The sequence below is a fragment of the Paramisgurnus dabryanus genome, chromosome 8 (genome assembly GCF_030506205.2).
Source record: "Paramisgurnus dabryanus chromosome 8, PD_genome_1.1, whole genome shotgun sequence".
Classification (NCBI taxonomy): Eukaryota; Metazoa; Chordata; class Actinopteri; order Cypriniformes; family Cobitidae; genus Paramisgurnus; species Paramisgurnus dabryanus.
In genome coordinates, this window is record NC_133344.1 from 29,068,187 (window position 1) to 29,083,411 (window position 15,225).

The 15,225-nt window shown below is 37.2% G+C and overlaps 1 protein-coding gene across 1 annotated transcript; it reads right to left on the reverse strand.

The window, feature by feature from the left end:
* Positions 1-709: 709 nt before the first annotated feature.
* On the reverse strand, positions 710-14,288 carry relb (v-rel avian reticuloendotheliosis viral oncogene homolog B). Its single transcript, XM_065279990.1, has 11 exons — positions 14,255-14,288; positions 13,702-13,797; positions 13,393-13,574; positions 10,062-10,361; positions 9,423-9,583; positions 9,191-9,282; positions 8,932-9,063; positions 5,133-5,237; positions 4,830-5,045; positions 2,961-3,038; positions 710-2,874 (listed from the first exon to the last, which is right to left on the reverse strand). Exons 1-11 carry the CDS (start codon positions 14,286-14,288, stop codon positions 2,435-2,437), a joined length of 1,836 nt encoding a protein of 611 aa, XP_065136062.1. The 3' UTR covers positions 710-2,434.
* Between the last annotated feature and the right edge of the window lie 937 nt (positions 14,289-15,225).

Consider the following 15,225-nt stretch of genomic DNA (forward strand, 5'->3'; position numbering starts at 1 on the left):
GAAAACTCTAAATTTTTTAAGGAAGTGTACTCATTTATGCTGAGCACTGTATGTATTTTTTTTTACTGTTTTATTTATTATTTAGAAGACTTACACAAGTAAAAAATTTTTTGGCATTGCATATAGTGTTGTTGCACAAATGTTTTTCAAAAGTAGTGTGTAGCATAGTGTATAAGATGAAAAATAATGTTTTATTCTGCGAAAATCAACATTACGAAATCAAGTTCACATAAGTTTAAAGGAACTGTAGTTTCCAACTGGAGAATATTTCATAACATAACAGTGGGATTACTCAATATTAAACTTTTCTCATTTTTGCAAAGCTTGTCAAAATTGAACCTGATTAGTCTTGAACTGTGGGGGTACTATGTATAGTCTCAATTAATAATGTTGAAATTGCGGAGTGTGGTGCGGGAAATCCATTCCCATGAAAAGCTGTGGAAGGTAGTTTTGTCGAGCATGTGTATTCATCATAACTCTATTAATAGCGCAGCTACACATGATTGCTTGTGAATGAGGAAGTGACAGCATTTCTCTTTGTATAAAATCCATTGAGTCTGCCAATGACAGAAATATAAAAAGAGAAGGCAAACACGTTTGACGGTTTTGGTTGGACTTTGGCCATAGTATCCATCACCCACTCGATACAAGAGAGATAATCATTTACCTGGTTACTAGTAACTACATGGGCTAAAAAAGTGTCAAAATATTTGTTTTTCACAACACAACTTTATTCACGTTACACATATTAGGTGTAAAGCAACAAAAAGATGAATCACAGCAGTAATGTAGACATATATAAATTTATATACATACATGAACGAAATGTCTTTGATAATGATGCTTCCTTCAAAACATTGATGTGTATTATTTAAAATGTACAGTTAAAACAGACAAAAGCACTACACAGTGACTACATAATGTATTTTAAATACATTCCTCCATTTGTAATGTAATGCAATGTTCCTGCAGACACGACGTATCTGTACACACTGACAGCTGATGCTCTTAATCTCATCAATAATAGATTATCAGACTTCAGCTTTCATAGACAGGTTTACAAATATTTCACATTTGATATGTAATAATTAAATTGAACAATTCTTCTTGGTCCATTGATGTCTGGTTTGTCTGTCACGGACTTAAAGGGCTATAGCTACCATGTGATGTAATGCTACCGAACCTTAAACATTAACCATGGTAGTAAAAATATATGGGTAAACTATGATTAATGTAGCAAAACCATGAATAATTTGTGGTAACCATGGTTCAACGATTTTTTTATTATTTGAAGTAAAATCTACGAATTTGCATTAGGGGAAGACTTTAAAGTAAAAGTTTAACTTGGAGTGGGCATCATTAGGTGCATTTTAGTGCATTTTAAAAAGTAAAAAAAAAAATCAAATTCAATCCACAATGTGCTTTTTTAAGTCACGAAAACGCTTTCGTCTGAGAGAAATCTTACTAGTCCGGTTTCACAGATCTGGGTAATTTGACAGCATCTCGACTTTATCCAGCACGTATATTCGAGGAGCTCAGATGCAAAAGCCACTAAATGCCACCTCCATCAAAAATGAGAATGATATTGACCGTATTATATATATAACAATAATATTGACCGGACAATTGTACGTTCATCAAATACTTTCACTTCAAATACCGCTTTGTTGGCTTCTACGTTTATTCAGAAAAGAAAGTGAAGAGTAAATGTCGAATTTTGATGCACTTAGAGGGTTTTGCAGTAAAAGACAGTCAAATTTGTTAAATACCAATAAAATGACTTGAGTGACATTTTTAAAGGTATTTCAATTTCTGACTAATAACCTTTTCATTGCCATTAAAGTGTTATTACTAAACCTAAACATAAGAGCCTGATAAAAAATGCTTATTTACAAGAAAACATGTCAGACGCACATAGACGGTTTCGCATCTGAGCTCTTCATACGTTATTCAAATCAACAATGGGTCTCACCAAATAGGCCACTATTAAATCAAATTTCAACGTATGCAAATCACAGTGGCTGTAAACAGTCAGTAAATATTGATGTTTATCATGTCGTGTCAGGTGGTGTGATTTACGTTATCAAATCTAACTGCTAGAATTGAAGAATTGTCTTCAAATGGGTCATTTCATTTTTATCCTATACTTCACAGTCGAAACCATTCAGAAATGTTAACCAATGACAAACATCACATTACATACCATGCTTAAATATGTTAGTGACCTTGAGTGTGAGACTATGCATCTACTAATAGCTGGCATCTACTCTTAAAGCCAAACAATAAATTAGCAAATTTTCACAACTGGCCCATTAAAAGCGGTTGAGCAGCTTTTTAAGTCTTTTTAAACTACCAAACTGCAGGTCATCCTGGTCCACATTGTGTTCAAAGTCAAGCAGCATCTGTACAGTACCTCCAAAGTCCACAGGAGCATTCAAATGTCCGGTACACCCTCACTTTTCACAGGGTATAAGACGTCATCCACGTTCTCCAGGTCCGCTAGATAGGGCTGGCTCTCGTTCACCATCTGACTAAAGTGTGCGTCGTTTATAGTAGACATGTTCATCAATGGTTGGTTGACCTCTAAGTTTGAATTTGCGTCTGCGTTGTCTATAAAGCTGAAACCTAAGCACTGACTAATGCTGTTGTAGATGGTTTCCAGAGCCTCTGGATCCAGACTAATGCAAGTGTCTTCATGTTTAAAATCCTCATATAGAATTTCCTCCATGCCTTGGTGAACGTGAACGGCTCCATCCTGAGCAGGGATCGCCATGGGAACGTTAGGAACGCTACACTCCGGAATAGGGTATGAGAATGGCTCGAATTGCTGTGATGGGATGGGATCGTTCACAAAGAGGTCTTGACCTGTAGGAACTGAGGATAAAACATTTATTTATATCTGGTATCTATGTAGTTACCAGAATTTATTTGTTTTTGGTAAAAAGCTGAGGTTTCGCTACCTTGTGGGACACTGCACGGCTCGCTGAACTTTTGAATGTCCGACTTCATTTTCCGCTTGCGGTTCACTCCATACGGATCTGCAGATGAGAGAGTGAAACGCAAATCAACTTTTGTACTTTGCACGTGACAGAAACATGTTACAGAAGAGCTACAGAGTGGGTGCTCAAGATTACAGTCTGTTTTTTACTTGTAAGCGAATGTTAGTGCATGGTGGTCACATGCGCAGCCTTGCAAAATATAGTTTGACTCATACATGTACAAAGACGTTCGCAATGCAATGCATCTCCTGGGCTACAAACTACATTCTTCTGTACACGTAGTCATACAGTACGTGCACACAAGTGGAAGTCATACTTCGGACTTTACAACCTTGTTTTTTACAAAAATCCTTTTAAATAGGCAAAAATATTATTGGTATTTGCAATGATTGGTACAATACAGTGAACCATTAGATAACAGAAACCAATAATGATAGCTATACTATATTGTAAAGGTCACTATGGGGCGGTTTTCCAGACAGGGCTTATCTTAGTCCCAGACTAAAATTTATGTTTGAGCTGCCTTAATTTAAAAACGACTTGCATTAAAATAACTTAACATATGAAAAATAGCTTATTGAAATTTGGCTCCCATTGTGATGTCAGAAGGGGATAATGCCACCCCTTAATCTGCACTATCCAACCACAGCACTGCCATTTAGTGCAGAGATCAACTCATTTGCATGTTAAAGGACACACCCAAAAACGGCACATTTTTGCACACACCTACAAAGTGCCGATTTTAACATGCTATAATAAATTATCTATATGATATTTAGTGCTAGTACTTCACATATTTACTCTGGGGACACCAAATATTTATTTCACATCTTAAAAAAGTCCCCTTTAAAGATATGTTCTTTACATAATGTAGAATGATTTTATGTAGAAAAAGAGTAAAAAAAAAAGACTTTAGCTGGGATTTCACAAGCAGCAACATTACAAGCACAGCCAATGAAAGACTTATAAAAGAGTTGTCTTCTGTAAATAACAAAAGTCCCATTGATTTAACGTGTAACAGTTTCCTCTTACATACTTTCGGTTTCACTTGGCATGATGCTGCCTATTTGTAAGTTCCCTTAAATGACTGACATCATGGCAGCTCTTCATTTTGCAATTTCAGAAATTGCGCAAGAATTGCTGATTCATTTCTATATGAGGCCGTTTGGATTCAATAAGGATTATTAGTCTGCTACCACATAAAATAGCATATTAAGGTGTACCTAATAAATATTACTTAAAATAGAATTATAGGTCACATTTTTCCCGATTTTACTGAACTTTAGTTAGTGTGTAATGTTGCTGTTAGAGCATAAATAATACCTGTAAAATAATAAAGCTCAAAGTCCATGCCAGGCAATATATTTTCTTAAACAGAATTCCCTTTTCAAAGCCTACAGCGAATGGCTTGTTTGAACTACAGCCCTCTACTTCCCGGTTGAATGATGTCAATATTATAGTTTTTGACTAAACTCCGCCCACAGGAATACGTCAGTCGACAGCTAAGCTCAAACGGCTCTGCTAAGCTAAGCTGCTGTCGAATCACAACACACTAAACAAACTACACAATCAGAACTCGACACGTATTTCTGAACGAGAAACTTCATAGGACAAGGATGACATTTCCTATTTTGAGGAAAGTGAAAACAGCACTATATAGATAAGTAAATAGTGTGAAAAATATATATCTATATTTTTTGCGCAGTTTAAACACAATCAAAGCTTTAAAAACACAAAAAGAACGGGACCTTTAAGCATCATTGTAGTGTTCATTGTACTGTAAGATGATTTCAGTATTAAACATATATATATGACACTGTCTGACATTACCTGCATTATCTGGAACATAGGTAAACTTGACTGGCTCACTGTCCATCCGATCAGAAATACGGCGGAGACAGACATTAACCTCCACCTCCTCGGCAATGTTCTGCTCCCGGAAGGGTGGGGACTTGAAGACGATGGCGATCTGTCTGTGGACATCTGTCTGAGCAAACTCCGCTTTGGCCTCCCAGTCTTCCAAGTTGAAGATGATCTCAATGTCATCTGTGCGCACAAATGAGTGCTTTAAGTATAAATGCACTGAAAAATGGCATGAAAATTGCAGTGAGGTGGCTTTCCATGTTCGCTTACCTTTTTGGACTTTGTCACAGAGCATATAAATTTCAGTCTTTCCTGTGCAAGGGCCTCTGATGACATTAAGCCGATTAATTTTCAATTCTGCCGTTGTGGTCGCCTCTAACAAGACACAAACAATCCAAACATCATTTGGCAGGAAAGTGCAAACTCAATACTTGCACGGTTTATGTCCACTTCAAATAAATTAAACATTAAGGGGGCAGTTTCCCGGACAGGGCTTAAGTCTAGTACAAGACTAAAATGCTGGTTTGAACTGCCTTAACTGAAAACAGCTTGCACTGATGCATCTAAACACATATCAGTGCCATTGTTTTATCTCAAGATGCACACCAGCATGATCCAGCATGATTGTAATAAACCGGAAATCTTCTGGAAAGCCTCACATTTTGAAGTGGCTCTTGGATTTAGGGTAGGTGGTAGTAGTCCATGGGCCAAGCCAGAATGTGGTACCACCTAAGGTGGCAAAATATATTTGGTACCAGTTTGTTTGTAGAGTCCATATAAGTACTTTGAAACATGATAACCATTTTAAATGAGTAGCTTTACTAATCTTTTGGGACAATCATTATTTTTGCCAGTATAGTCCTACAGTATCTGCACAGCAGGTCTAATGTAAGAGGTAGCCATACATGCTGTATGTTAATTTTTTCAGGACAGTCAGGGGTGTCCAGATCTGCCATCATTTGACATGATATTGGTTGTATAAGTTTTATTTTAAGCTTCATATTAATGAAAGCATCTTTTAAATTGTTATATTTGTAAATCTTATCTCAAAAGATATTGGTGTGGGGGGACATCATTTCAGATATGGATAGACAAGACTGTCTGTAATCTGGTGATATCAGGACCACGAGGGTGGGACAATCCATGACATAGCAATTTGAAAAAATATGTATGTAGTATGTACTGTATATGAAAATTGTATATTATCCAATAACAACGACTGGTGCTAATTTCAAACGTTTCAGATAACTCCACTATACTTCATTGTACATGTAACCCATGTAATCACGAAAAGGCAAGTCCTACTGTTTATTTTGATGTGTGTTACCCTTGTAGCCTAGTAGCACTTTGCGACTTATTCAGTATGACTCAGCTGTGTTTAAATGAGTGAAGAAATTACCAATGATTGCAACTTTGTTTAATTTGATGCATTTTCAAATCAAGATTACTCAGACCATCTTTGTTCTACAAGCAAGATACTTGTGTCACTGTGAAGTATCCACACTTTTTCATATGATACCTGTTTTATACAAGAAAAGATTGACGAGTGTGTGGACATGCAGAGATTGAGCGGGTGTCAGGAAATGTGACAACAGAATGCTAGCTATAGTCAGCCATGAACTAGTACCAGCTGGAGGTCATTATCACAGATCCTGCTACAGGGTGTACAAAAAGGATCCAAATACAGACATAGACAAAGGTGAAATTAACTTGGACCAAGCAGAATGTCATTATGAAGCAGCAGAAAGAATGGCCCTTTATAAAGTTTTTGCATACATTATGGAAGGACTGATTACACATCCTACAGTGGTACCATTCACAGACCTGACCTCTAAACTGGTGACAGAAATGGCAGAATGTGGTGTAACACAAGTGGCATCTTCTACAAAGAAACATATTCTCAGGTAGAAAAAAAAATGACACAGCCCTTTGCCTTCAGAAGCAAGCAACAAGTGGAGATGCCATCCCACTACCACGAAACATCAAGCCTGGTCTGTTCACAACATTGGCATGGGACAATATAGAGAGACTAGAGGAGACAATCAGTGGTGAAGGGACATCACATAGAGTGAACGGAATTGCATGCAAACAAAGCCTACTGCTGATCATCCTGCTGAGACCAGAGCTTTGCCTTGCATCCCCAAAACCAAGAAGAGAAGCATTGAAGCAGTAGAGATGGTACTTCCCATTTACAATGCAGGAGAATTATACAGATGATTGATACTGATCATGCCTCCTTTCTACAGGATACAATAATAAAATTTCCCTATAACTAATAATAAAATAGAATAAATATGCATAGTTCATTTCTAGACATTTGGACACCTCACTGAAATGGATGAGAAATATCTCCCACTTATTTGTACAGGTATGCTAATGTTAGACTAGATGCGGTGACCACCAGCACCAATGGCTGTTCTGGAGCCTATGGCCTGCAAGTGTTCACGGACCTGCAAGCTTCCTGACTGTTCCTGTCTTGCCAATAAATTAAAGTGCACAGAAATGTGCAAGCTACAACCCTGCAGCAATTAGAGGGAGGAGGATACTGATGTCATGAAACTAGAGTTTCTTTGCAAAACGAGATAACTCTTTAATATTTGAGAAATCTAGTTTTTTGGTTGTGCATTCCAATTAATATCACTTCAACTGCAGTTGGTTTGTTTTGATTTAAACCTTCATGACTTAAAAAATACAGCTAAGTAGCACCATAAAACAAAATAATAACATGATAACATAATAATAAACATGTTTTGACAAAAATGTTAAAAATGGAGTTATCTTGTTTTGCAACAAACCTCTTCATATGATGATGATGATGATGAATAAACCGAAACAGTTTGCAATGACCAAATAAGTTCATGAACAATGTAGAATTATTTTGTTTTTCTTTGTATGACATGTTCTGTTCAAATAAAGTAATTGTCGTTGAAAGCTGATTTCTGTGACAAAGCTACCACTTACAAAAGGTTATCATGTTGAAATATCATCTACAGATATGGACTTAAAACAAAAATCAAACTAGAATTTGCCACCTTGGGTGGTACCGATTAGTGAAAATTTTGGCCTGGGCCCATGGACTATAGCCCTTGAAAAACTCTCCTATAGTCTGCATTAAAGGATTGATATTTCTGAGGGAAATTTCTCAAAGCAGTAGCAAGAATGTGACGTGACAAAACAATGGCAATGGTAAATAATATTATAATTTATTTTACATTATACCGTTGTATGCACTTTATACTGTTACCATTTACTGACTAATTGTTTCTTTTATGATCGTTTCTGTGGGTTGTATTTATGTAAAGTACTATTGTTTATACCATTTTGTTTGTAAATAAGAAAATCACAAAAAAAAGTGCAAATCATAAGAATTTTTTTAAGGTATGTCTGTTAAAACTACTTAAAAATGTCCAAATATAACTAAGGTTGGTCATGGCTTAATATTAACGCTGTCTGGGAAACTGCCTCATAAGTACGCAAATGATTTACACAAAGTTTTGTTCAGAAATGTGTTGGACTCTTACATTACATTCACACGGAGCGCAAGCGTTAAAGTTCCTCATTTACTTTGTATGGCTGAGGTCTTTGACGTGCATTGCAGAACATAAATTGTGGATCCGCCGACGTCACGTCACTGCCGGTACTCATGGCAGAAGTTGAACATTTCTCAACTTTTCAAGCGCTAACGCCAAATAACCTAGTGCAGAGCCAGCCAATTACATTTATGCAAGACCGGCAAACCAAGGTGCATGTGTTGTGGCCACTGGGATTGGCTGTTGGCCAAACTTCAAACACGCCCTTTGTCAAGCGTTAACGCTGGGGCCCAGTGTGAATGTACCGTTAGTGTGACCACAGGAGGCAGTATTGTACGCATTAGAATTTACTAGTTAGTTAAACCGTCAACGTTTCTAACTAGCTATATAAATAACTACAAATGCAATGTAATGGTACAGACATTCGAAAGACTCACAATCACCCTCAGAGCACTGACACTTACTTTATACCTTCGAAGTTTTATAAGAATGCATTTGAACGTGCAGATTACTTTTCTGTCCTAATGCGTACCACTTACTTTTGTCATAGATGGGATTGGTCACCACAGGGGCGAGCTGAAACCTGTCTCCGTCTTTTCGCTCCAATTCACACTGGAAACAGAGTCTCACCACATTCATATCCATGTCTTCAATGCTCTTGGAGTGCCCCGCTGTCGAAACACAAGACAAAAACAACATTCAACAGAAAATCCAAACACCATCGTGTTGCACACAGGACAATTTAACCAAAACCTTGCTATGCTGACAATAAAGGAAATTACGAGATTCAACACTCACTGTTAAAAGGATCGATATTCTTCTTTCTCCTCCTCGCCAACGACTGATCAAGTTCCTTCCTTCGCACGCACTGAATACCCAAATTCGCAAAACTGGAACACACACACACACAAAAATCACACTACATTGTAAAAAAGTCTTTTTTATAAGTTATGTCAACTAAATACAAGTTTAAATTATTGAACTTAATTTGTTAAGTTAAAGTAAAGCTGATATCCATCAAAGAGGATACCTGTGTCTGCGAGAACTATTGGGATTAATCTGGATGACACAGATGCCATCCGAACAGTCTTTCCCAACCAGACAGTGTGGATGTGGGCGGTAAGGGATGTCCTTTGTCACTAGAGACACTGTGACCGTCACTTTCTTGATGTTGTCAGTGGGACCCTGGATCTACATGATGAAGAGATGAAATACGCTTTCACTTTTGCTTTCATAACATTGTGTGGAATGGGTAAAAGTACCCAAACACAAATATTTGCCAGTGGCGCCGATGACTGGTGAGGGTGTTTATTTGTGGGGTTTAAAGGTAATTCCCTCGGATGGGCCCACGCGTTGTACACCTCTCCAGGAAACGTTCTTTTATAGATGCACTAACGTTCAACACCATTTTATACAATCGCCACAAACCATATGGGGGAACCCCGCTGACTTGGGAGAGTCGGTGCATTCCAGACACACCCACTAAATCAAAGAGGCCTAATCAGTTTTGCATTTGCGTTAATGGAAAATAACAGCTTGAGGTTTCACTGAAGGTTTAACATTTCATCAAGGTATTTTTTTGGAATTGAATTGCATTAAATGTTGAAACTGTTAAGAGTCTACGGCCACATGATCACCCTAAACTCAATACACAAAGAATTTGACTCACTTCAATGGCTGGTAAACTCTTGTTGACCTCAGTGCTGGAGGCTCCGAGGATGCTGCCTGCTGATCGTCCTTCACACTCGTAGCGAAATCTCATCCCGCGCTCCTTCGGCTGCTCCACCACCACCAGCTCCGGCTTTTCCAGAAAGCGCTCCAGATGTTCTGTTCCGGTCTGCAGAGGAGGATGGCGCCGGGGCCCTGAAGATCCCGGTCCACGGCGATGATTTTTATAACCTCGGTTTGCATGCATCGGTTCCATACCATCAGTATGAGCGACCGGGATTTGGTTCAAGTTGACTGTTTGCTGTTAAAAGAGAGATAGTTTCAGTGGTTTCTAGGGTGTTGTTATGTGGTTGCTAAGTCAAAAGCAAATCCATAAGTCTTTATGATTTTCAGATTTCTAGATATGGCTTGACTGCCTCCAAAGCAATAAACTTTTCATTTTCGTTTTCGCCCACTGCCTTGCCCTAGCAAGCAGCGCTAATAAAGCAAGTTGGGGCACAGCTAGACTTTCAGAAAGAAAATAAATAAATAAATAAATAAATGAGCAACAAAGAAAACATTCAAAAAAATGAAAAATTTAAATGCCACGCACAATGAATCGGCCACACAAAGGATTTCTCATGAGCTTGTATTATTACACTGTCATACTTTTGCCATTAGATGTTTCTAGTTGGACTTTCCAAATGTTACTAATAAGACAAAGAAATCACCCGCAAGCCACAATCTCCATTCAACAAGTTTGTGCAATGTCAAACACATTATATTGATCTGTCAAACTTTGAAAACAACATGTCTAATCAATAATGTCCTGTTGCAACCAATACGAACCAATCACCTAAAATAAAAGACTTCAGCCAGCATTACTGAACCAACACAAAAGACGACAAGGGGGGAAAAGGAAAGTGAGTAGAAAGGGGGAGGAAAAAGGAGGCTGACTAACGGCTTGTTTGAGTCATGCCTATTGTCATCAACATGAAAACAAGAGAACTGAACTGTCCGAGAGGAAATATATATTTCAAATTATGAGTTTTATCTAAAAGAATAGCGAAAGGCTAAGTCTGGACATGCCTGTGAAAGTACTCAGATCGCTTACACAAAGGACCGCTGAGAAGAGCCAGATGGAGCATGGTAAAGAAACAGGAAGTTCACAGCGCTGGTAAGCCAATGAGAAAGTAAGAAGTGCAAAGAGGAGGGTATTTGTCACCCTGTCATTCGTATGGGGGAAGAGAACTGCACTAACTGAAAGTAGGCATCAGATTACAGTCTCAGAAACGCTCCTTTTGTGGGTTTGATGCCCATGCTTGAACTGAACAAAGTGATTGTTTGTGAAAGCCAGAATTACAAGTTTTGATGTTTACAAATACTAAACTACTGTCATGTATTGTTTAAACATGAAAGCTGACTTCTCTATCGTTTCTATTGTTTACCCAAAGTGTCAAAGTCAGTCATGCACAGAACCCAACAGACTACTTTAAACAACATGTTAAAACTGGTATACCTATAGGAATAACAGTTTCACTTTATACAAAGAACATAGTGTAAACTAGTGTAAAACTCGCCATACGGTGTCCTGGGTGGTTGCCAGGCGAATACCAAATCTCCATTATATACTGGTCCATAGATATGGTACAGGCCTTGTTTCTAGTATAAGTCTTTGACATTATTGTGTCAGTTTCATCTTCACGCAGGCAGTGGAAGTTTTACTCAGAAGCACACAGTTGTTTGGGGTTTTCTGGTTACTGTGGGTCACCATATTCTCCCAGAAATTCTTTGAGCTTCAAAACGACCCCAAAGTGTTAAAATAATAACTTTACTTGGCTTGTGTCTGTGTCATATATTTTAAGTGTCCTGAGTGAAGACATTTACTCCTCTACTTTCCTTGTTGTAGATATCGCTTGTTGTTTCAGTTGTTACACATGATTTAAAAGTAAACATTCTCAAACTTCCTTAAAGACAGTTCAGACACAGAAAATGTGCACTGAGGAGTTCAAATGACAGGAGGGTGAGTAAATAATGACAAAACTTTAATTTTTGTGTGAGCTATCCCTTTAGGAGTTATACACCAAATGTATTAGTTTTGGGGCTTTTAGTATGAATATATTGATCTTAAAGATATCTATAAACTACTGCACTTCAAATCGCTGACCAAATTCCAATTTAGAAAACATAAGCATTCAAAACCTACAGTCTTTTAGTTACGGCAATATGGAGCAATAGTTTTTATGACATCATTTTGCACTTTAGTGGCTAGATGCATAAACATAGCCACCGAGTTAAAGGAAAAACACCACACCATATTTTACTATGTTCTTACCTAAACTTAGATGAATTAATGCACACCCATCTTTTTTCAATGTGTGCACTTTGTACAGCGTGTCATGCATGTGTTAGCATAAAATAAGTACGGTGGCATAAAATAAAACTTAGTGATTTTTTAAGTGTATAAGCAATGAGAACTATATTGTATGGCGGAAGAGCACTTAGTTTGCAGCACTTTGACCTCTGGCGCAGTAACATATTTACATTTTACAGGACTTATGATGTTACTGCGCCAGAGGTCGAAGGGTTGCTAACTGCGTGCTCTTCCGCCATACAATATAGTTCTCATATTTTATACACCACGTAAATCGCCACGTTTTATTTTGTTTCACTTACTTACTCATGTAACTTTAATGTAACAGTCTTTAAATAGGGAAAACATGGAAGTGTTTGGTGGCTTCTAAATTCATCCCTGTTTGGATCCTAAGGAATGAATGGGGCTAGGCTAAATGCTAACACATTCATGATGCGCTGTACAAAGATTAAGTGCATGCATTGAAAAAAGATAGGTATGTATTCATTTGTCTAAGCTGGGGTAAGAACATAGTAAAATATTGAAAAACGGTGGTGTTTTCCTTTAAAAACAAAGTCTTAAGAACTAATCTGACAAACCAGCAATTAGTTAGGACTAAACAGTCTTACTTTTCGGCTTCAAATTAGACCAATCTACCTTGTTTATAACTTACTTTAAAAAGATTTGACCAATTTTAAAAGAAAAAAAAAAGAGATGAGTAACTTTTTAAGACTAATCTAAGCAGTTTATACAACCGGCCACAAATTAAGATTGCAGGCTGTAGGGTAAACAAAATACTATTGGCTATTATAAAAGAGGGAGGGGCCAATCAATATTATAACTTCTTATTTTGGTTGAAGTTACATCAAAGCATCAAAAAAGTTGCACATTTCAAAACATTGAAAGGTTTTTAAAGTTTGGGGTTTCAAGAAAGTATGTCAAAGCACCACTAACAACAATCTGCATAAACTGAAGTAATTGTAATAGCAGCAAGACTCACCTGTGGTGCTGTTCCTCTGGGAACCAACACTGGACCACTACACCTGCTCCTAGATGGTGTATCAATTGACTGAAGGTCCTGGTCCACAGGTGGAGGTGGAGGACCAGGGAGCAGTTTTGTTGAAGGGACTGCCAATGACAACTCCTTTGTTGACTTTTCCAGAAGGTACTCGTTAATAATATCTGGAACAGTATTGAAGAGAATGAGCTCAAGTTCCACAAATGATTATTTACCTACACACTATTATAATAAAGGAAAATGTAGGTCGACTAAGGTAAAATCAGGAAATTACGTCACAAAGACACTCACCTAGATCCAATCCTGCGCAGGTATGAAAAGAAAAGACAGAATATAAATGAGTTAAACTGCATCTGCATGACCGGAAAACGAAACTGAAAGTAGTTTTTATTTATGCATCAGTTAAAGGGCATTTAAGGACGAGCGTCTATGAACAATACATATCATTCATTAGCTTCAAAAACATAGCGTAACGTTAGCCATCTAAATGTAAGTTTGGGTTTTCAACAGCGTCTTTACTACTATCACGCGCTACAGTTTACATTCGAAACATACGACAATAAGATTGTTGCCACGATTGTGTTATTGTTTCGATGCAGGCCTGTAACGTAAGATACTCCCACTTCTCTCAAAGAAACTAAGTTACTTAAATTAATACGTTTCGCTTTAACGTAATGAATACGCTACGAAACGTAGCGTATAAAGCGTGCGTTTTTATACACTGCATGTGTGTAATGAAGTACATAACCTAAAACTACAATTTTAAACATTTATTAAAACAAACATGCTGAATCACAATGACAACAGGGCCGATAGTTCACAACACATTAGAATGTAAACTGACCTCCATTATCCGTAGCGCCGTTGCGAATACTCATGTTTATCATCGCAAGCCCAACAGGGAATGATAAGTTCTTATCGCTCTCTCCCTCTCTTTCTCTCTCTCTGGTTTCTTCTTCTTCTTCTTCTTTGATTTTTATGGCGGATTGCGAACCAACTTCATAGGTGCATACCGCCACCTACTGTGGTGGAGTGTGAAGAGAATAAACTAACAAAACAAACTAAAAAAAAAAAAAAAAAAAAAAAAAAAAAAAAAAAAAAAAAAAAAAAAAAAATTATATTCTATTTTTTAATCCACTTATCCTGATAAATCTCATGATTGCATTTATCATTTTCCCTGCATTTAATCCGTTAGTTAATATTTCAGTTAATGTGAACTCTTGGATTCCCAGTGATTGCATTTCCTCTTTAAGACTTTCCCTTTCTCTTTCATATACCTTACATACCATCATTACATGTTCCACTGTTTCCTCTATTAAACATACTTCACATAACCCTGTATTATGTTTTCCTATTAAATGTAACGTGTGATTAAGATAAGAATGACCTGTTCGTAAATGAGTGAGGATAACTTGTTCCCTTCTACTTATATTATGATTGATTTTAGCTTTCTTAATACTCCTTTGAACTTTATGAAAATGTTGACCTTTTTGACATGAATCCCAGAATGTTTGCCATTTCCTATTACATGATTCTAAAATTAATTGTTTCCCTTCTGATCTACTAATTGAAATATTAATACTTGGTTTATCCATATTTAAACTATCTTTAGCCATTTTGTCTGCTTCTTCATTCCCTTGAACTCCCACATGTGCAGGTACCCATACAAAATTAGTTGTTATTCCCATTTGTTTAATACTATACAATGTAATCATGATTTCTATTAAAATGTCACTTCTATTTGTTTGCATTGATTGCAAACTCAACAGAACAGCCATTGAGTCAGAGCATATTATTACCTTTTCAGGTCTTATT

Bases quoted from the DNA above. Each gene is read 5' to 3' on its own strand.
- relb (XM_065279990.1), bottom strand. From the start codon at position 14,288: ATGAGTATTCGCAACGGCGCTACGGATAATGGAG. The intron at 9,283-9,422 runs GTATCCTCTTTG...TGTGTGTTCCAG, and splicing joins AATAGTTCTCGCAGACACAG to TTTTGCGAATTTGGGTATTC. The intron at 5,046-5,132 runs GTAAGCGAACAT...TTGTGCGCACAG, and splicing joins CTGTGACAAAGTCCAAAAAG to ATGACATTGAGATCATCTTC.